At 32.7% G+C, this 22,408-nt stretch overlaps 2 protein-coding genes and 1 pseudogene across 2 annotated transcripts; all 3 read left to right on the top strand.

Moving 5' to 3' along the window:
* The first annotated feature begins 7,173 nt into the window (after positions 1-7,173).
* LOC18023995 lies at positions 7,174-8,957 on the top strand (annotated as a pseudogene).
* A 3,299-nt stretch (positions 8,958-12,256) lies between these two features.
* On the top strand, positions 12,257-14,130 carry LOC18023994. Its single transcript, XM_006406328.2, has 6 exons — positions 12,257-12,465; positions 12,623-12,854; positions 12,928-13,094; positions 13,200-13,482; positions 13,592-13,758; positions 13,845-14,130. The coding sequence occupies exons 1-6, from the start codon at positions 12,342-12,344 to the stop codon at positions 14,015-14,017; spliced, it is 1,146 nt and encodes a 381-aa protein (XP_006406391.1). The 5' UTR covers positions 12,257-12,341; the 3' UTR covers positions 14,018-14,130.
* A 5,014-nt stretch (positions 14,131-19,144) lies between these two features.
* Positions 19,145-20,032, top strand: LOC18023993. The gene is made up of 4 exons (XM_006406327.2): positions 19,145-19,271; positions 19,406-19,634; positions 19,706-19,875; positions 20,019-20,032. Exons 1-4 carry the CDS (start codon positions 19,145-19,147, stop codon positions 20,030-20,032), a joined length of 540 nt encoding a protein of 179 aa, XP_006406390.2.
* The last annotated feature ends 2,376 nt before the right edge of the window (positions 20,033-22,408 follow it).

Here is a 22,408-nt window from a genome sequence, read left to right as displayed (position 1 = left end):
ATGATTATGGTATGTGTGTGAATACGTATATATATATAGAAGGGGAGAATGGTTAAGTAGATGCTTAGGGAGGTAAAAAACTAGTGATATTTGTGCATGATATTGTTTTATTTGTGCCTAGTGTACCAGTTGGTAAATTAAATTTGAAATCCTTATCTGTTTTGATAACGCGTTTACATTTCATCATTGACTTTTGAGTTTATCTAAATTTTAGGATGTACCCATAACTTATTTGAAGGTTTGCTGGAATAATGGATAGAAAATAATCAAGTTCGCATAATCAAATTTATAACTAAAATTAAGTTCCTGACTTTTAGAATTTAATATCGTCAGACCTGGGGCCAATCAACTATAAAAAACTGTTAATCTTTTGTGGTGATCCTGTAAAGAAATAATCATATGTCCATAATCATATATACCATTGGTCATTGGATTCGAATTCGAATCATGTAGCTGAAGCAGTGTACTTTAATTAGTTTAGTTAACTGCACAGTAAACTTGTAGCTGTATGCACGTAATTAAACTTGTTGATCAATTAATTTTCTACTAGTTGATTATCCGTACTATGTGTCGAGTAAATATTAATTATAATTCTCGAATATACAAATATAATATGTATAAATATAGCTATAAAAATATTAGCTGATATTTATAATTATAAATATATAATAATTATACAATTATAAATAATGATCAAAGTTATATTTATTTTATAATACAATTTCAGAAATGCTAGATAATTATTAATTTTATAATTAATTTTAGTAGTATTTTTTATATAAATAAATTACATATTAAATATACAAAATTAGATTAATATATTCTATCTAACCAGTCTAACATCAGACTAAAATATTTTTATTTGATATAAAAAATATGAATTATAATATAAATAAAAAATTTAGATTTTATTATTATTAAATAGATAATAAGATTATTTTTTAACAAAATTAAGATTAAAGAAAGATGAGATAAGAAAATAATGTTTAGTAACATAAATAATATTATGTATTAAATTTTTATTAATATGTTGATAAAAAATAAAAAGAGAGAGAATATCTTTACAAATTAAATGTTTAAGTATTAAATATATATTTGATATAAAATAAGATTTAACCAAATTAATGTTAATGGCATATAATGTAATTAATCTAGTAAATTGAGTCTAATTTCAAAAAATCATTAAAAACTCTTTAAGATTAAAAATTGTTAATAACACTTAACACAAAGATTCATTTTTAAGTGTCTTTCTTAAATAATAATTAGATTTTAACCACGTGCGTCCGCACGAGAATGTTTTATTTTTTATTTCTAATAAAAGTTGCATTTATCCTTTTTGTTTAGATATAATTTATTTTTGTTATTTATTTTTTTAAATAAAAAATTGTTATCATATTTTAATTTTAAACAGTAAAATCTGTATATTAATAGAATAAGAGTATACATTAATTAAGTATACATTGATCTAATGTTAATTATAAACTTTGTTATTATGTGAATTTAGATTTACACATAAACAATCTATATATCTATAAATTTGCTAATCCATCCGTTTAGTTGTTTAAAGTATTTTTAATATCTTACATGTTTTGACAAATTAACCCGTATAAGACTATAATTATAATTGTATAACTCTATAAATATTTACTACTAATATGGAATATATGGACCAATTGATTATGAAAAAATATAATAAGATATTTATTTACTATTTGTGCTATTAAAAAAAAAAAATATATATATATATATATATATATATAAATGTGCTATTAATTTAATTGTCTCAAATCATCTTAATATCTTACATGTTTTAATAAATTAACTTATAGACCTTAAATATATATATATATATAACTCTAATCAGCTCGATCATATTATTGTATAATATAAATATTTATTCATCTCAAATATTTGATATTTTAGACCGATTGTTTATGATAAAATACGATAAAATATTTATTTACTATGCATTTTTATAAAAATATTATTTAAATTTAAAAATTTAAACTAAAGCTTTCTTGTATTTAAGAAATTCTAAAGTATTAAAATTATTATCTAAATTTTCGTAATAAAATTTAATTATATTTTTTTTGAATTTTTTGAATTTAAATTAAATTGAATGCAAATTTTTGTAACTAAATTTAATTGAATTTCTAATAATTTGAAATTTAAATTAAAGATGACCTAGATTTTAGGAAATCTAAAAATATCTAAATTAATAACTAATTTTTATAAATTAAATATAAAAATAAAATAAAATATTATAAAATAAACTTTGAGAGTGTTTGGATGCAAGCACTAAATGTGCTTCTGTTTTAATAGAATAGATAGAAGATTCCCTACATCCTAAGATATACATAGAAAATGCTTAATTTATTTAGAACGTACCGTAGAAACGCTAGTTGTGTACTTGTGTTATTTATGTGAACAAAACTTCAAAAACGTCTCATTTTTAAAAAGAATGACTAAAACAAGAGTGATGCAGTGTACATTAGATTTAAGTATAAAGTGCGGCTTCAGGCTTCTACGTACTCAATACATATGGTTTTAACCATTTGGCCTAAGAAATTCGCATATAAATATAAAGTACAAGAGATGATATTCTCATATAAATTATAAAGATAAGTTATTATGGAAACAAAGAGCAAAATATTAATTAATTATTTAAAACCATCATAAAAATGGTATTTCAGTATTCAATATCATTGTTAACACATAATAATAACAAATTATGATTTTCTCTTATTAAAGACCTTACCTCATTTTCTACTTTCACTCTGAAAACCATCTCATTTCGTTCACCTCCATTAAAATACTATTAAACCAACGAGAAAACAAAAAAAATACTATTAAGTCAAAAGAAGATGCCGGCAAAAAAAAAAAAAAACTGTAAAAGAAGAGTCAACTTCCAAATCTTAAACTCACGTGTCCGCTCATCTCCTTCCGCATCCAGCGTTGATATTTGAGTAAACTCGTGACACATAAGTGAGACCCCTTTTTTCTCTCTCCTCCTTTTCTCTCTCGAAAGTTTTAGATCTGAAATTACCTCTTCTTATCGACGCCTTCATCTGCTCCGATCTCCTTCTCCGGCCTCCTCGCTCCCCTCTTTCATTTAATGTGTATTTAAGTTTGGTGGCCGTCGGTTCGGGTGTGGCATCGTGATGAAGCTTTTCCGGCGATTATATCTACTTCGACGGCGGCGGGATCTTAGCGGCGTCGCTAGGGTCGCGGTGGAAGATGATATCGTCCTTGGGTCGTGCCTCTTTTCTGTCTGCCTCGAGAAGTATTCGCTGCTTCTTCCTTCGCTCTCCGGTGATTTTCTGGACGGCTGCTCGGATTTCTTTTGAGGGTCTTCTCCGGCGGCGTGCACTCTGTCCTTCTCAGTGTTTGGGTGGTAGTTTCTTTCCTCTCTCTCCCTGATTATGGTCTCTCTCAAGCTTCGGTCTTTCCGACGCGGCGGCGAGGTAGCATTTGCAGATCTGGCCTCCTTGGCTCCGGCGATGGTGTTTTGAACCTTGAGGACGGGTTCAGCCTCCGTTTTTTGGTGTCTAGGTCGGCTTGTTTCTGGTGGCAAGCTTCGGAGTGGTGGCTCACGTCTTTCCGGCGGGTGCGGCTCCACCAGCGGTTGTCTCAGCGGTGGCTTTAGATGGGTGGCTCGGCGGTAGCTTTGATCGGCTTTGACGGTTTTTGCTTCGTCGCCGTCTTCGACATCGGCGTGGCACGGGATCCCCAAAGGTGCGTGTTTCCGACTAATGAGTAGTAGGCCCGCGTTAGTGTCTGAGAACTCGGTTCGTGTTGGCTCCGGATGTGGTCTGGTGTTGACGGTGGAGCAATGTTGGACGTGATTGTTGAGGCGCCGGTTTGTTGTTGCGGCTTGCTTGTAGCTGTGGGAGCTGGTTTCTGCGGAGATTCGTTTTTGCAGGAATGGCGGTCCGAGGTGACGCTCCGACTGCCTGCTCGGCCTCCTTTGTCGCCGGTTGTAAGCTTGTCCGTTGCGGAAATCGGAAATTCCATTAGTTCTCGGAGAAGCTGTAGGTGTCCCCTTATGAGGTTTGAGGGCTGGCCTTGGGTTGATGCTCGTGGCAACTAAGATGAGAATTCTAGTTCTTCGGAGCTATGGCAAAATGGAATGGTCCGTGTTTCGGCGTGTGATTGCTGCGTTCTCGTTTGGTATTGTTCGGTTTTAATTTTTTTTAATCTTTCGAACCGTTTTTCTTAGTCTTTTGTTGTGGTTTGATGTTGATTTGTCGTTGTTTCGTAGTTTTTTTTGTTTAATCTGTTTTCTTTGTTATCCCTGTAATTGCTGTCAAAAACCAAAAATTGGTAATATAATCTTTACATTTTACAAAAAAAAAAAAAAAAAAAACTGGTGACACATTCCACGTTGACAAATCATCAGCTCCCATCTTACCTCACAGTCACAAAGTTGCAATTGCATGACCAAGAACGTAAAACAAGCCCAAGTTGTCGGCCCAACGGATTTTTGGAGCTAGTGTCTGCGCTTCTGCGGCACTAATCACTTTTTGCTGCCACTAAGAGGAAATTGTGGATAAGAATGTACTAATGAGGGCTCGAGTTATAAAAATATTTATACAATTAAATAGGATGAGGACTTGTGTGCTGCTTGGTGGTCCATTTTGTCTCAGGTGGAAGAAAAATGGATTTGCATGCATAACTAAATAAATAGCAATTTTATACAACCTAACTCTGGCAAAAATATATATTTAGACCTGAATATGAGCGAATCATAGACGTATAAGAACTTTGACAAAAAAAAAAAAGACGTATAAGAAGTTAAGAACCAAAATAATAACAATTAAACAGAAAAATAATTACAGAGTCACTGGTAGTAAATAAAAAGAAAAAGTAGAAAAGAAAAAGAGTTCTAGGTTTTCCAAAGAAGAAAGAGATTTTTTTGTTCTTTCAAGAAATGAGATACGACTCACGAGTGCATCTTCAAAGGGACGAGAGTTTACACATGGGAAAAATTAGACATAAAAGTGGTTTTTTCCTGTGACAGGCATAACTGAATTAACATCGAGGTCTGGCATTTGTTTTCTAGAGCCTCCACGTTCTTTAGCAGAAAAACTAAAAGAGTTTACACATGGAAGATACTGCATCGAATGTTTATGCATGTCACGCGCGTACTGCGATAATTATTTGTCTCTGTATAATTTGCATAACGTCGAGGCTCTAGAGTCTAGATATCAATGCATAATGTCAAACCTCGATGCTCGGTTATGCATGTCTCAGAAAAAATGTCTAATTTTTTCTTTCAACTTAAAGCTCAAAAATCAATTATATACGATTATGAGAGAGAGAGAGAAAAAAGGTTTGAACAAAAAAAAAGAGAGAAAAAAAGGATTGAGGAAACTAGTATGTCTAAAAGGTTTTGTATGTGAAAGCTTTTTAGATCTGTTGGTTCATTAATGCTTCTATGGTATAGAGTTTGATTTCTAGAGAATGCGATTAAATGATCAATGGAGATAGATTTACAAAACATTTATAGCGTTGTGTAAGCAGAGTTGTTCGTCATGATCCCGCGCATGTCAAATGTAAAGTAGTCTATCGTATGCGCATATAGAACTATCTATTGTAGATTTTTGAGAACGTATAATATTATCCGTTGTCAAAACGTCAAATGTATTATTATTATTTTTTTTTTAAAACGTCAAATGTAATTGTTTTTATAATTTGTAATAGATACTAATTGAGGCGATAGAAAAAAAATTTTGTATTGTGGAAAGAAATCAAAGTTTTCAAAATTTAAGAACCAGTCCTTTTTTCTAGTACAGTTACTAAATCACCCTAACACTAACGGTTTGGTTCTATGTTATTAATGATTTCTATTATAGGAGTGGAGCCAAATTATATATATGTTCTTTCAATTTGTGTCAGATTGATTATGATTTTGGTCGAATGTTTGTTTCAATATGAGGAGTGCACCACTCGTAAAGGTTTTTATCAATGTTCAAAAAATCGCTAGGCGATGGCTAGGCATGTGATATATAGGAGATTAGCGCCTAGGTGGATTAGTCGGAGATTAGGCGGAGACTAGGCGTTAACGAAATTTGTATTATTTTTTTATAAATTTTTTTATCTATATATCATATTTTTAAAAAAACTTAATCGTTTTCTTGAAAAGTATTATAAAAGTAAGCAAAATTGATAAATAAAATTATAGAATAAAGTTCAACATAGAAACCAAACTAAAAATCATCAAATTCTTCAAATTAAAGTAAGTTTTAATCTAAAAACTTTAAAAACGTAATATAAAGAGAAATATATCTAACTTATTCTTCAAACACATCCATATCTACTAGCAGCTCATTTTCAGACTCAAATTCAAAATCAATGGCTATATCATTTTCATCGTCGGAATTGATATCTCTACTAGGCTCATCACTTTGGATTTGGTAAGTAGGATGACCATTAGGTTCTTCATTGATTTGAAGTGGATCGACTAACTATTCTTCAGCAAAAGTTTATGAAGGAATGAGATAAGCGACGGTGGAGTATTGAGATGATTATATTAAGTTATTAATCCTAAACCAAAGTTTCAAATTTTTTTTGTTTTTGTTCTCCTTTCTGTAAACCGATGTTGGTTTACCATCTCAAACCATAAAAATTGATTGAAAAAAAAAATAATAATTAATTTGATTTGACCGATTTGGTCTGATTTTTCTGATTTTCTCCGACTTGTTTCGATTTATTATCCGGATTTGCTTCACTAATTTTATGAAAATCGGGTCGGCTAACCCGAACAGGCGGCTGCCTAGTCGTCGACTTGGCCGATTTTTTGAACACTGGTTTTTACTGTGGGGTTTATCATATACATACTAGATGGTTTGTTTTGCACTTTCGCAGATTGAGAGTAAACATAAAAAAAACGTATAAAGCGGGGTTTTTCTGCAATTTCCCCATGATAAATGTAACCACCTTATCATGAGATTCCAGCTTTTAAATTTGCATGATTTGACAAAAAAAAATTGTCCATGGAAAAACACGAGACAACAAGAGTTAGGTAAGAAGAAGAAACAACACAGTATCATGTTATAATTTCAGAAATATTTGGAGTCTTCCTAAGCATTCCAAAGTATCTATCCCTCTCACTATATAAGTCTCACTAATCTCTTTTTCTCTACACTCCAATCAGATATATAACCTTAAAAGATGACGAATTTCTACACAAACACGGTTTATGCTGTTTATCTCTTGTTTTGTCTCTTCATCACGTCTTCCTCTTCACGTTCTTTCATACGGCAATTCACTGATGATTTCAACACAAATCTGCAGCATATGCAACCTCCTTTGCTTTTAGATTTGACCTATCTAAATATCTTTTATACTATATGTGTTTGGACTCTGTATTTTTCAACATTGTGACACATCCTCTGTTTTGTTTTCAAATGCTCTGTTTTCTTTCTCAAAGCAGAGGAGAATGGAGCAGCACCAAACACAGTCCAGGGAGAAGCGCATTACTCACATAAAACTCAAGAGATCTCATCACGTAACTATAAACTCTCAGCTTCAAACACATTGAAGGGTCTCAGAGATTAGTCTTTTAACACGCTCCTTAAGTCAACGAACACAGAAAGATATGTATCTCGTCCTTTCTCGGCCTCTGGATACAACTGGTACATTTTTGATAATCTGATCTTCATTCACTCGTGTCGACTCTGATACACGCTAATACAAATGTCTATGCAGGACACTTGTTGTGTATCCCAACGGGAACAAGAAAGATAATGGTGCAGGGTTCCTTTCGCTTTACGTAGCCATAGACAATTCAACTCTCTCTCCACATCAAGAAGTTTACGTTGATCTCAGGTTTTATGTCTTCAACAAGATAGAGAAGAAGTTCTTTACCATCCAAGGTTGTTGCTAGTTTTCAATTCCCCCCTACCAAATATGTGATCTCTTAACAAAAGAGATGCTCTTTTGTGTATAGTAATATCTATCATTCTATGTTATGTTTTGTTGCAGATACACATGGATGGAGATTCAATCTCTTCAAAACGATGTGGGGATTCTCTCAGGTTCTCCCTGTTAATACATTTAAAGACTCGAAAAATGGATACCTCTACGATGGAGATCACTGCGAGTTTGGTGTTGATGTGACCATTCCTTCTCGCTTTGAAAAATCTGAACTTTTCACTGTCGCTGAGAGATTCCATAACCCAAGATTTACCTGGACCATTCGGGGATTCTCCACGCTGCTCAAAGATACCTACTACTCAGATGTGTTCTCCATTGGAGGAAGACGTTGGTGAGTGAGTCCACATGCATTAATTTTCAAAATGTGAAAGCTCTCTTGCTTTTACTCAAGAGTATATAGTGGTACTAACAAGTATTGCGTAATGATGAGATCAGGAATATACAATTGCATCCAAGTGGTCGTGCCTGGGGAGAGGGAAAAGCCTTGTCGATGTATCTTATCCTTAACGCCAATGAGAAGTTCAGACCCTATGAGAAGATTTATGTTCGAGCCAAGCTTCGAGTTCTTAACCAACGATAATTCAATAATAATGTAGAGATACTAAGTAAGCAAAACATATTTATTCATGGCTATATATGGAGACATGCATCCCCGGTGACTAATGAGTGCTTTCTTGTGAGCTTTCTTTATTTTGGCAGTTGATAATTGGTTCAATGGTCCGGGATATGGAGATGGATTTGGGTGGGGTCGTCCTGAGTTTATGCCACTCTCTGATCTCAAAGATTCATCAAAGGGTTTCCTTGTCAATGATGTGTTGATGGTTCAAGCGGAACTTGAAGCCATATCTTCAACCAAGTATTTCCCTAATTAGATTTTCTCTAACCAAGGAACTTGCAACTCCATGCATGTTTTTGCTTTGTTATCAGCCACCAAATAATATGTCTGAGTTTGCGTTTCAAATAAATGAGTTTAAACTCTCATACATATTATAAAATAATCGCCCTTCTTGCAAGCATCAAGGGATTTTTTTTTTTTTTTTGACTGATGTATATTCAAGCAAAGAAAAACGTGTTTACGACATGTATAGCTTTAAACTGAGTTTAGAAGAAGAAACTTGAAAGTGAATCTAGCTTCTTATGGCAAACCATAGCTCTAGGCAACCATCATAGATGATATCCTTGAGATCTAAACAAAAAAAAACTCAACAACAAGTGATTTGTTTACTTTGTACAAATATTATGTGGTACTTAAACTTGGACATGGTAAAACACAAACAAAACTTTGACTCGATACAAGATAAAAATAAGATCATCATTCTAACGATTTGAATTAATAGCACCATAATCATTCTTGTTTCATACTTACTGTGATATCTCGATTTTTAGTATATATGAAAAAGATTTATAAGAATTGATTTGGTTACCTATGTCATCAAAGTGCACTGGTCTTGAGAAAACTCCAAAGTTAAGCGTGCGTATACTGGAGCAATCTCAGAATGGATAACATACCGGGAAGTGGTCCGTGGTACTGTGTGAGTGAATACAAAAACACGGAGAAAGATCACGTGGTGATTGCAGAGATAGTAGACAAGTCTTACGAACCTTTTGAACCAAACGACTGCCGACCGTCGGACAGATTCGAAATCTCATGGATTTGATAGCCGATCTGTCTAGTTCCCGGAAGGGAAGAAGGGAGCGGGGTCTCACACATACACAGTGAGCGTCCTGCTTTTCAATTAATGTGTGTTATTTGTTCGTGTGAAATTATCGATATAGAAATTATTCAGCAAAAATGGGACATCATGGTGCTATATTAATTTGGTAGAGACGATTTACGTTGCATGGACACAAGTATTATTGTTGCGGGTCTACATAAGGACAAAGGCACAGAACATTTTTTTAATTAATAAATTAAAGCAGAAAAACAAAACAGAAATGGTACGCACCAATTGTATCTACCGACCCTAAGAAGACGCGGCTCATATTTCTCGGTGTAGGTAGAGTCTTAATGAATAATGAGTGTGTTGAGATTCCAATTTGAGAGAATAAGACGATGGAGGACGTTCTCTCAGGCCTTTCACCGTACTCGATATTGAGAGTTTGGTATATCACGTGATGATATTTGAGTGGGGATAAGTTTCTGAGAACCATTCTCCACGTTTGGGACTGGTCCTACAAAAGAAGAGGTGATGAACAGACAAGGCAAGAGAGAAACAATACATAAAGTATCTTTCTAGTAACTCATCATCATGTCAAAGATTTTTGAATTACTGAACTCTAGAGAGTGTGAGACTTGCTCAGGATTATGATATGTGTGTGAATATATATATATAGAAGGGGAGATGATTTAGTAGATGCTTAGGGAGGTGAAAAAGTACTGAGACTTGTGCATGATATATTGTTTTCTTTGTGACTAGTATACCAGTTGGGGTAAATCCCAAGCTGGTTTGATAATGCGTTTACTTTTCATCATTGACCTTTGAGTCTATTCTAAATTTTAGAAAAAAGTTATTTTTTGTATTGTAAAAAGTAATCGAAGTCTTCAAAATTTAAAACTAGTCCTTTTTCTAGTACAATTACAAATCACCGTAAGTAACACTAAAGTTTTGGTTCTATCTTATTAATTACTAGGGGCTGATCTGCGCGCGGAATTTTGTATTGTATTTATTAACATATTTAAGAAAAAACTTTACAATATCAATTTTTTTTATTAGATTTTGTATTTTAATTTTTTATATATACTTATTGTATTTTATAATTTATATAAAACATATAAAAAATAATCAAATAATATATCAATTAAAACTTTAAATCATTTTAGTTTATAGATATCTTTATATTTATGCGGGTTTATGATTTTGGAACATATACAATTCTTAATTACTGTATTCAGGAAAAAATATATGTAAGAGGCAATTAATTATTTAAAAATATCTCAATTCCCTAACATATTTTCAAAATATATTCATAATCTTTTTTTTTCTACACTCATTTCCCTCTCCATCTCCCTCTCCATCTCCCTCTCCCTCTCCTTCTCCATCTCCCTCTCCCTCTCACTATCCTTTTCCCTCTCACTCTCCTTTCCCTCTCATGTTCTCTCTCTCATCAATGCAACATGTTGAACCACACACAACATATTGGACCAGTTGAAATTTCTATCTTTCTCATGTTTTTCTTTTTTCTAGTCACTCTCAATGTCACATCTCTAACATGAGCTCTATATAATTTTTTAAGGGGAACTTCACCCATTTTATGTTTCAAAGATTAGGTTGAACATGTTAACATTTTGTGATATCACAATTTGTTTCACAAATATGCATTCTCACTCTCTATATTATTATTTAAGTAGTCATTTTAAAAAATAAATTTTATTTTGTAAATTATTACATGATATTCTATTACAAATAACAAAAATAATTAAAATAGAAAATGATATAATTTTCACTTGAGCTTTTTGAAATTCGTGCAAATATTCCTAACCCGTCTATATGCATTTTAATTTTATAATTTATCATTCTAATTTTCTTCAAATTTATGTCTTTTGTTATATTCTAGTGTTTTATATTGGTTTTAAAACGAATTTTAATATTTTTAGACATTAAAAATTTTGGATCCGAGAATTTGTTTTTCGGATTTGACAAAACTGTATCCAAATCTGACTATCTTAAAATTTTATGTTTTACTATACATATCTGTTGAATCATATAAACAAAATAAATAATTTAAAATAATAATGACTAAATGCATTAATATATAAACTATTATTTATAAAAAATGTATATTCATATTCTTGTTATATTAATGGATGATAGTTACTATGAGAATTAAAGTATAATAACACAAAATATAATAAATTATAAATTAATAAATGAATTGATGATGTGTCAAAATTTTAGAGTTTGAGAACATTTTACTTTATATATATAGATTTCTATCATACGAGTGGAGCCAAAGTATGTGTTCTTTCAATCTGTGTCAGATTTATTATGATTTTGGTCGAATGTTTGTTTAAATATGAGGAGTAATCAGCACCACTCGTAGAGGCTATTATTGCGGGTTTTACATTATATAGATGGTTGTTTTGCATTTTCACAGATTGAAAGTAAAATGAAAAAAAAAAACATATACAATTTTTTTTCTGCAATTTCCCCATGATGAATGTAACCACCTTATAAACCAAAAAGTGATTTCAACTTTTCATTTTCCATGACAAACACGAGGCAAAAAAACACAAGAGTTAGGTATTAAAAATATAATAATAATAAACAACAGTATCATGTAATAATTTAATAAATTTCTGGAGTCTTCCTAAGCATGCAAAGCAAATATGCCTCTCAAGTATATAAGTCCACTCTCACTAACCTCTGTTATCTACAGTTCACTCACATATACAACCTTCAAAGATGAAGAGTCACTACACAAACACAGTTTCTGCTGTTAATCTCTTGTTTTGCCTCTTCATCACGTCTGCCTCTTCACGTTCCTTCATACGCCAATTCACTGATGACCTCAACACAAATCTGCAGCGTATGCAAATCTCTTTTGCTATTAGATATGATCCAATATTTATGAGGATCTATCTAAATATCTTTTATACTATATGTGTTTGGACTGTGATATATTTGAACATTGTGACACATCCTCTGTTTTGATGTCAAATGCTCTGTTTTCTTTCTCAAAACAGAGGAGAATGGAGCAGGACCAAAAACAATCCAGGGAGAAGCGCATTACCCATATCAACATCAAGAGATCTCATCACGTAATTATAAACTCTCAGATTCAAACAAATTGACGGGACTCAGAGATCGTCCTCCAGCTACTTACTCTCTCAAGATGGAGTCTTTTAACACGCTCCTTAAGTCAACGAACACAGAGAGATACGTATCTCGTCCTTTCTCGGCCTCTGGATACAACTGGTACTTTTCTGATAATATGATCTCTATTCACTCGTGTCGAATCTTTTACATGCTAATACAAATGTCTATGCAGGACACTTGTTGTGTATCCCAACGGGAACAAGAAAGATAATGGTGCAGGGTTCCTTTCGCTTTACGTAGCCATAGACAATTCAACTCTCTCTCCACATCAAGAAGTTTACGTTGATCTCAGGTTTTATGTCTTCAACAGGATAGAGAAGAAGTACTTTACCATCCAAGGTTTTTGCTAGTTTTCAATCCCCACACCAAATATGTGATCTTTAAACAAGAGAGATGGTCTATTATGTATAGTAATATCTATCAATCTATGTTTTGTTACTACAGATACACATGGATGGAGATTCAATCTCTTCAAAACGATGTGGGGATTCTCTCAGGTTCTCCCTGTTGATACTTTTAAAGACTCAAGAAATGGATACCTCTACGATGGAGATCACTGCGAGTTTGGTGTTGATGTGACCGTTCCTTCTCTGTTTGAAAAATCTGAACTTTTCACTGTCGCTGAGAAATTCTATAACCCGAGATTTACCTGGACCATTCGGGGATTCTCCACGCTGCTCAAAGATACCTACTACTCAGATGTGTTCTCCATTGGAGGAAGACGTTGGTGAGTGAGTCCACATGCATTATTTTCAAAATGAAAAGCTCTCTTGCTTTTACTTAAGAGTATATAGTGGTAGTAACAAAGTATTACGTTATTACGTAATGATGATCAGGAATATACAAGTGAATCCAAGTGGTCGTGCCACGGGAGAGGGAAAAGCCTTGTCGATGTATCTTATCGTTAACGCCAACGAGAAGTTCAGACCCTATGAGAAGATTTATGTTCGAGCCAAGCTTCGAGTTCTTAACCAACGACAATTCAATAATATAGAGATGCAAAGTAAGCAAAACATATTTATTTATTCATGGCTATATATGGAGACATCCCCGGTGACTAATTAGTAATGTTTTTTTTTATTTTGGCAGTTGATCATTGGTTCAATGGTCAGGGATATGGAGATGAATTTGGGTGGGGTCTTCATGAGTTTATCTCACTCTCTGATCTCAAAGATTCATCAAAGGGTTTCCTCGTGAATGATGTGTTGATGGTTCAAGTCGAAATTGAAGCCATATCTTCAACCAAGTACTTCCCTAATTAAATTTTCTCTTGTTAACCAAGGAACTTGCAACTCCATGTTTTTTCTTTGTTATCAATCCCCTGTGTTGTGTTTGCGTTTCAAATAAAATGAGTTTATATTTCTCATATACATATCAAAACATCATCTTTCTTCTTACATGCACCAAGGATTTTTACCGCAAGTCAAAAATCGTTAATTCAATCATTAGCCCAACTCTTGTCCTTCATTTTTGTCTCTTCAGGCATTAAAAAAACACTTTAAAAACAAAGCATGAGTAGACTTAAACTATCAACAAAAAAATGGAACTACAATTATATTCATTTTTTTGTTGAAGAAATGTTAAGTTTTATACGAACAAAAAAAATAGCTTAAATCGAAATCTTGGTCTTGATGCAAACCATTCTTGGAGCCCATTATCGTATCTGTTGCCCCAAGTAGTCGAATAGAGCCAAACCTGTTCCTGATTCCTTTGTCAATCCATTAATTCAAATATTCAATATATTCATTATTACAATTCAAATGTTCAATATACGAGAAAAAGTAACAAAAATGTATCTAATGAGCATAATAATGAGGTAATTTCGTGAAGATTTCAATAATATTAGTTTGTTTAAAACCTTTTTTACTTAATGATGAGAACACCTACAATAATCTTCTCTTCCTATTTTATTAAAAATGCAATGCTTCCAAACCGCTTCTATAACATAAATGCAAGTTTCCTTCATGTTGCCAAAATGACTTGTCTCGCAATCGTCTTTACCGGTATCTTCTGGTTCTTCTGCGGCACTTCCTCATTTTTTTTCAAGACTAATTCCAACTAATTGATTCCGAACTGGAAATTTCAACTTAGACGAAATTTCCATGCAATTTACGTTTTCACAGACACAGACCATGGACCAACCACTTCTTGTTCATTAGACATTTATTTTTTCCTGCTTGCAAAGATCTTGAAAACAGCTCTACAAAAAAAAAAATTAACCATGACAGTTACTCGAATTTTGATTCTAAAAATCTGAATGATTTTATGAAATGGAAACATCTGATAATAATATTCGAAGGTTTATCTGTGTATACAACTACTTTATGGAACGTGGGAGAGACACTTTATTGCGTGTATTTCGGTACATAGCAAGAAACTTTAGACTTTGGAGCGGAGCATTGATTGATTGATTCTCTATGCATTTCACTGTAACTAAATTTGAACCCAATCAAGGTGGTGTCGTGCTAGATGGACCAGGTCTTAGGCCCCTGCCATCTAATTTTAGTAAGCCTAAGTTTGATTTCCACCATAAACTAAGTTGTTTTGTTGAGTCATTTGGATTGGATCTCTTGAGTCGAACCACACTTTTACAGAATGAATCATAAAACACTCTTAAGTTAATTTTAGTAGATTAATAGCATTTTGGTTTTTAAATATATTTTTAAGATGTTGATAAATTTGAACCAAAAAAAAAAAGATGTTGATAAAATATAATTGAATCACTTTTAAAATCATAAATAATTGATAAATATTTTAATGATAGAAAATAGCATAATCAAGTTTTTTAAACTTATAAAAATTAATATTATTCATATCAGAACATTTGTTAAATTGATGTAGAATTTGAAACTCACATGAGTCACCAGCTAAAATTGAGATGGATTTAAAATAATTGATGATAAATGAGTCATTACATAATTTCTACTGTGTGAAGTATAGAGTTTGATTTATAGAGTTTGATTTCCAGATAATGCGATTTAATGCATATAATGAAGATAAATTTGTAGAAATTCTTTTAGTATAGTGTAAATGGAACCCTTCATCATGGTCCCCTATGTGAAGAGTAAAGTTGTCCAGTCCATCATAAATCGATGTAATTGGTTTCATAATTTGTAGTAAACAATAATTGAGGTGATATAAAAAATTAATTTTTGTATTATGGAAACTAATCAAAGTTTTCAAAATTTAGAAAACTAATCCTTTTTTCTACTACAATTACTAAATCACTCTAAGTAACATTAACGTTTGGTTCTTTGTTATAAATGATTTCTGTAATATGAGTCGGCCAAAGTATATAAATATACATATATATATATATATATATGTGTTCTTTCAATCTGTGTCAGATTAATTATGAATTTGGTAGAATGTTTGTTTTAATCAGCAGCACTAGTAAAGGTTTTTAGTGCGGGGTTTATCATATAATAGATGGTTGTTTTGCATTTTTGTAGATTAAAGGTAAACTTTTAAATAAAAAAATTAATGTAACTACTTTATAAAAAAAGGGTCTTCAACTTTAGTTTTATTCATGACAAACACGAGGCAACAAAAACAAGAATTAGGTACTAAAATAGAAAGAAATAACAGTAAAAAGGTTTAGAAATATTCTCCAAATTTGTGAAAACAGGTGTAAATATCTTCTCATGGGCATCTTTTCTATACCTGAAACAGGAAAAAGCCAGGCGAAAAAATAAATTCTTTCTCGTCTGTGTACCATACCGGTCACAAGAAAGTTGCCCATGACTGGTGTCTGTGCCCGGTATGCTCCCAGGGCCGTGCCCACCATGTTAAAATTTAAACATTCACCTACGGCATCGACTTACAAAAACATTTGACTATGGTAATGACCATCTAATAATATGATTTGGAACTTTATAATTTAATATATGCATATAGCGGTGACCATGACTTTGATGTGTAGGCTGTGAGGACTTTAATGAGTTTAACAGTTCTTACAGCAATTTTTTTCCCAATTAGACTTTTTAAACTTTAAAATATTTAATAGTCTTTACAGCACTTTTCAAATTTTTTTTTGTTATTTTTAACAGCCTCTTTTGTGGCTTTTAAAGTTTCTCTCCTACTCCTTACGTAGAATTTTTTTTGTTTTACATTTCCCTAAGATAATAATTTCTTTTATTTTATTTAATAAATTATTGTAATGCTGAAATTTTGATAACTAATAAGAGTTGACTGTTATTTTGATGCACTTGCTCGTGTAAAGGAGTGGTAACCAAATGAAAAATTTAACACAAAAATATAACAAAATATTCAATAAAATCTTTGAAACAATCAAACACTAATTAGAATATCACTATAAATACTATAATAATATATATTTTATTGAAAGCTATATAAGAAAAACTGGAGACACTATTTTTTTAGGTAGTCTTCAAGCTTTCAATTCCTACAATAATGGCATCTTCATCATCCCGTAAAACTAAGGTATATCACATATGATTTCAAAATCAATAGATTTGTGAGTTCTTTTTTTAGATATCAAAATTTGATGGTTAAAATATATTTTAATTTTTCAGAAATTTAATTGGTCAGAAGAGGTCACATCCATATTTCTTCAGCATATTATTATGGAAAAACACGATAGAAGTAACAACGAGAAGAATTATAAAGATTATTCAAAAGTTTCATGAACAGATTGGAGCTGATTTGCATTGGAAACAAGGAAAAAATCGTTTATATTGTTTAATAGATCATTACAACATTTATCTGAAAAATCCGGAAGCTCCAGAAGTTCATCCAAATTTTTTTCAATTTATTCCACTTCTTGATGCAATTTTTGATAATTAAAGCAATATAAAAAATAATTAGTATAGATGAAGTTTTTTAACGATTAATATATTAATTTTTGAGCTTTTGTATTTTCTTTATTATATTTTTTTATTGTATTGATTATTTATGTTAATAATAAATTTTGTTATTTGTTTTTTCTTATATAATTTGTATTTTAATCAAAAAATAAATATTTAAATTAACAGTCACAGTTTTTACAGTTTATGTCAACAATCAGACTTTAAAAACAACAGTCTCAGTTTTAACAGCTAAAATCTTTACAGCCAAAAGTCTACAGTTACAGCCAACAATCACAGTTCGTACCAATCGGACCCCACTTCATACCAGTTTTGCATAAATTTTAAATTAAATACTTTTCAAATATCTTTCATTTATTAAATTTTTAGTATGCAACTCCTCTAACTTTTTTATTTGTGTCTTTTTCTTTTTACTTAACTTCTATTTAATTTAAAAATATTTATCTATATTATTTATTTTCTTTTCAAAAACTTAGACTTATCTATGTAAAGTTTTTCATATTCATTTTTTCATCTTTTTAATATTTGATTTTTATATGCCATCATTATTAATTTTGAACCAATTTTTTTTTCATCAATTTAATTGTTTTATCAATTGAAAATTACACATATCATTGAGTAAAAAAAACATAAATTTTTGGTGTTTCGAAATAAAACCTTTAATCGTCTTCTACAAATTTTTATTTTAGAAACTAAAATAGATCATAAATATTATATTCATTTATAGTCTCTAAACTGGTAGGAACGGCTCTGTATGCTCTGCGCGTGAAGTGTATAGCGTGAAGTGCATCAGGTGCAGGAAAGATGCCTGTGACTGGTATCTGTGACGGGTATCATGTCATGCAAATCCCAACGCTCTCTGATCACCAAACTGGATTGTTTTCATAGAAAATTGGCAAAAATTTCCATCACATTGTTGGAATATACTCAAACCACTTCCAAATGAATTGAAATCTAACACAATATATTATCTTCAATCAAAATTGGAGCTCGATCCATTGGTGAAAATATATTTTAACGAATGACAAACTTCTAACGCATCTGCATGATTCTGTGCATCTTCATATAGCCATTTGAACCCAAGTTGACTTTTTTTCCCTCCAAAACAACTTATACCTGAAAGACTCGATAAAAGATTTAAAAATCTTAAAAGACATTTTGACTTGATAAAAGATACAAAGCAAATGTTAGAAACCAATAAAAATCCAATTTATCAGTTCGGGAGTTGAAGTTTTGAAGTAAATGATCCCATATAAAAAATGTAACTGGGGTATTTGTCGTAAAAAAAAAAAAATGTAACCACCTTATCAACCAAAAAAAAGATATATCAACTTTTAATTTGCCATTGCAAACACGAGGCAAAAAAATACCTGAGCATTTATACCTCTAGACTTTTAGAGTCTGTACCAACCGGAAAAGGATGAGATTCCTATCTCTCTGCATAGGAGGCTCAGTATATTATTCCAAAGCATTTATGCCTCTATTCCAAAGTACTATATAAGAGACTCACTAGTCGCTCTGTTCTCGACACTTCATCAGTTCACCCTCACAAAACCGTAAAAGATGACGAGTCACTACAGAAACACCATCTCTATTGTTTATCTCTTGTTTTGTCTCTTCATGATCACATCTTCTTCTGCACCTTCCCTCATTCGACAATTCACTGATGACTTGAACACAAATCTGAAACGTACACCATGATCTTTGTTTTTCTTCTATTCAAGAATATCCATCTATGTCTTTTAGATTATATGCTTAGACTGTGTATCTAAACACCGTGGTGCAATGTTTTTTTTTTTTTTTGTTGTTGTTGTCTCAAAACAGAGGAAACCGGAGCAGAACCAACAAACCTGGAAGAAACACATTACTTACGTAAACATCAAGAGATCACATCTCGTGACTATAAAGTCTCAGCTTCAAGCGCAGTAACGGGTCTAAGACATAGTCGTCCATCTACTTACTCTTTAAAGATGGAGTCTTTCAACACACTCCTTAAGTCAACCAACGCAGAGAGATTCGATTCTCGTCCTTTTCCGGTTGGTGAACACAACTGGTAAGTTGTTATCTGATCTTTATTCGCATGAATCGGAATTTTCATAGTACTAAATGTCATATGATATATAGGACTCTTGTCGTGTACCCTAACGGGAACAAGAAGGATAGTGGTTCAGGGTACCTTTCGCTTTACGTAGCCATAGACAATTCGACTCTCGTCGATTCACATCAAGTGGTTTACGCGGATCTCAGATTTTACATCTTCAACAAGAAGGAGAAGAAGTACTTCACCATTCAAGGTCTTTTATTTTCAATCCCCACCAAAATATATGATTTTTAACAAGAAAGATGTTCTATTTATAGAAATATTGATGAGTGGAGATTTTGACTCATTCTAACTTGTGTTTACTGATTGTTTTATGAGTTTTTGGAGTCTTTTCAGAAAGTTTCAGGTGACTTAGAGGCCTTATCAGAGGATTGGAATGTTTAGGAGGCATTGGAGCAAAAGGAGATTAATTTGAGCAATAAGGAGCTATTTCACACGCTTTTGGAGAAATCATCTGCGGAGCACCTGCTCCCGGTTCGGACCATTCGTGGAGCACTTGCTCCGGACGGGAGAAAAATAAGGAAAACGATTTTACCTAATCCTAAGTCGCGTGAGATGGAATAAAAAGCCCAGAGCCGCCTGTGTTTTTATTATCACGTTTTTCTTTTACAATTTCCTGAACCACAGAGTTTTTACTTGTAAGCTTTTGGGAGAAGAAATCTGCTACACTTTGAGAAGAATTCTGAACCCTATTATCTCTTCTGCGATTTTAATCTATGAATTTCTTTTCATCTGTTTCTGTGTTTCTTTTCTCCATGTCTGAGTAGATCTCTTAGCTAGATTAAAGCGTTCAAAGGATTTCATGAGTTAGAGGATTAGATGCAAATAGGGCTTGATATCTATTGTCTTCACCATTGTTAGACTTAATGCTTAGGTTGACTTGATCACTCAATCTGCGATTTTAGGTTAATCTGTTCATCAAAAGTGTAATAGGTTGCTAGAATAAACATTGGTGAGCAATTTGTCCTTAGCCAACGACAGTTGAAGTTAAGGCAAATCGTGAACATATCAAACCTGCTAGCTAATGCTTGTCTGCAATTTTCTAGGTTCAAACGACAGTTTAGGATTTAGGTTGTTAGACAAAGTTATCGAGATCACGACAGTGGATCGATAAGCTTTTCTGTTTGAGTTCGAGACTTGCGTTACATTTGTGTCCTGAATAGTCATCTGGTTCTTATCTCTGAAATTCCTGCGAATTGCTTTGGTCTAGTGCTTGTTTTAATTCGAATTTAAATCGTTGTTTGCCATCTGTTTACTTTTTAGTTTTCGTAACAAACCATCTTTTGTCTTAGCTTTAATTCAATCCTCGCAAAGTCATAGAGTAACATTGGTCCTCTGGATTTCGAATCTTTTATATTACAACTACATCACTGTTCTATTGCAATAGAAACTAGGAGTACATCCAGTGTGAATCAAATATCTATTAAGGGAAAGCTTACTTTTCTCACTAACCAATAAAATGTTGTTAACCATAAAAGGAAACTTTTTAATCTTTTTCTAACCAACCAAGAAAGATGTTCTATTTATAGAAGACCGCTTAATCTTTTTCTGTTCTTTCTTACTCTCGAACTTATTTGCCCTTTCATGGGTTATTTTGCTTGTAATACTTTTATTTCCGAGCCCTTGGTGGGCTTTTGAACTTATTTGCCTCTCGGGAGGCTCTTAATTTATATGCTCGTTTTTACTTCCTTTTTTCCTATCTTGGTGATTTAGAAGAATTTTTCAAGTAGCACATCGGCAACTTGTTTGAATTTTCGACTTTTCTTTCGTCGGTAACTTAGAAAAATCTTTCAAGTACTAGACCAGAATATACCAGATGATGTTCGAACATAGTTTTTATCTTTCGATAGCGAATTGCGATAATTCGGCTTACGTTTTGCGAGTGTTGTGAACTCGGCTTATGGTGCGAATCTGAGGAGTTCGGCTTATTGTGCGAGCGTTTAAGCTCGGCCTGGGGAACCCAAGTGAATCGTTTCGTATTGGAAGAGTGAATTAATTCGAACTCCTGTAAACGCACGAGACAAGTTCAAGGTTTTTCTAAGTCGAACCTAAGTATGCGAGATGTGCTCGGCTTATTGTTCTTGGTGACTTAGAAATTCAACTGCGGGACTGGGCCCGGCTTTTGATATGTGGTTTAACCACGACACCATGTGGGTGCTTGCGAGACGGATCTCGGCTTTTTTAAGTTTGTATTCATGTGGAATGCTATCGAACAACTGGCCAGGAAGTCGATGTAGAAGAATTCGGTCCCTTGTGATTTCCGAAGTAGAACTTAGACAGATTTGACTTAATAAAATTTTATTGATGTTATAGCTAGACTCGGTAACGAGCTACCTACGTACCCTTTGAAGGGATCAAGCCATTCGTAGTTCTAAGTACAAAAGTGTTTTTTGCTCCGACTAAGTAGTTTGAAGGCTTTTTTTTTTTTTTTTTTTTTTTTTTGCTTTGAGCTCACAACGAACTAGTAGTAGTATCGTTTAAGATGCATTGAGTTTCAAGATCGCGGGATCGGAGTTCCGTCTAACTTCATAAGTTGATAAACGCTGGGTTTAACGACTTTCATAACCTGATACGGTCCTTCCCAGTTCGCGCCAAGTTTTCCTGCGTTCTTCTCTTCTCTGTTTTGATAGACTTTGCGAAGTACGAGATCGCCATCTTCAAAGTGACGGCCTTTAACTTTTTTGTTGTAGTAGCGAGCTGCAAGTTGTTGGTAGTTCTGTATCCGG

Source organism: Eutrema salsugineum, unplaced genomic scaffold, assembly GCF_000478725.1.
Source record: "Eutrema salsugineum unplaced genomic scaffold, Eutsalg1_0 scaffold_13, whole genome shotgun sequence".
In the NCBI taxonomy this organism is placed as follows: domain Eukaryota; kingdom Viridiplantae; phylum Streptophyta; class Magnoliopsida; order Brassicales; family Brassicaceae; genus Eutrema; species Eutrema salsugineum.
Note: the sequence above shows the minus strand (reverse complement) of the source record. Positions and strands in the feature narration are given on the sequence as shown.

What these genes read in the sequence shown, in the direction of transcription:
- LOC18023994 (XM_006406328.2), top strand. Translation starts at nt 12,342, where the DNA reads ATGAAGAGTCACTACACAAACACAGTTTCTGCTGTTAATCTCTTGTTT. An exon ending in TCGGCCTCTGGATACAACTG is followed by an intron (nt 12,855 to 12,927) that starts GTACTTTTCTGA and finishes ATGTCTATGCAG; the next exon opens with GACACTTGTTGTGTATCCCA. An exon ending in CAATAATATAGAGATGCAAA is followed by an intron (nt 13,759 to 13,844) that starts GTAAGCAAAACA and finishes TTATTTTGGCAG; the next exon opens with TTGATCATTGGTTCAATGGT.
- LOC18023993 (XM_006406327.2), top strand. Translation starts at nt 19,145, where the DNA reads ATGACGAGTCACTACAGAAACACCATCTCTATTGTTTATCTCTTGTTT. An exon ending in CTTGAACACAAATCTGAAAC is followed by an intron (nt 19,272 to 19,405) that starts GTACACCATGAT and finishes GTCTCAAAACAG; the next exon opens with AGGAAACCGGAGCAGAACCA. An exon ending in CCGGTTGGTGAACACAACTG is followed by an intron (nt 19,635 to 19,705) that starts GTAAGTTGTTAT and finishes TATGATATATAG; the next exon opens with GACTCTTGTCGTGTACCCTA.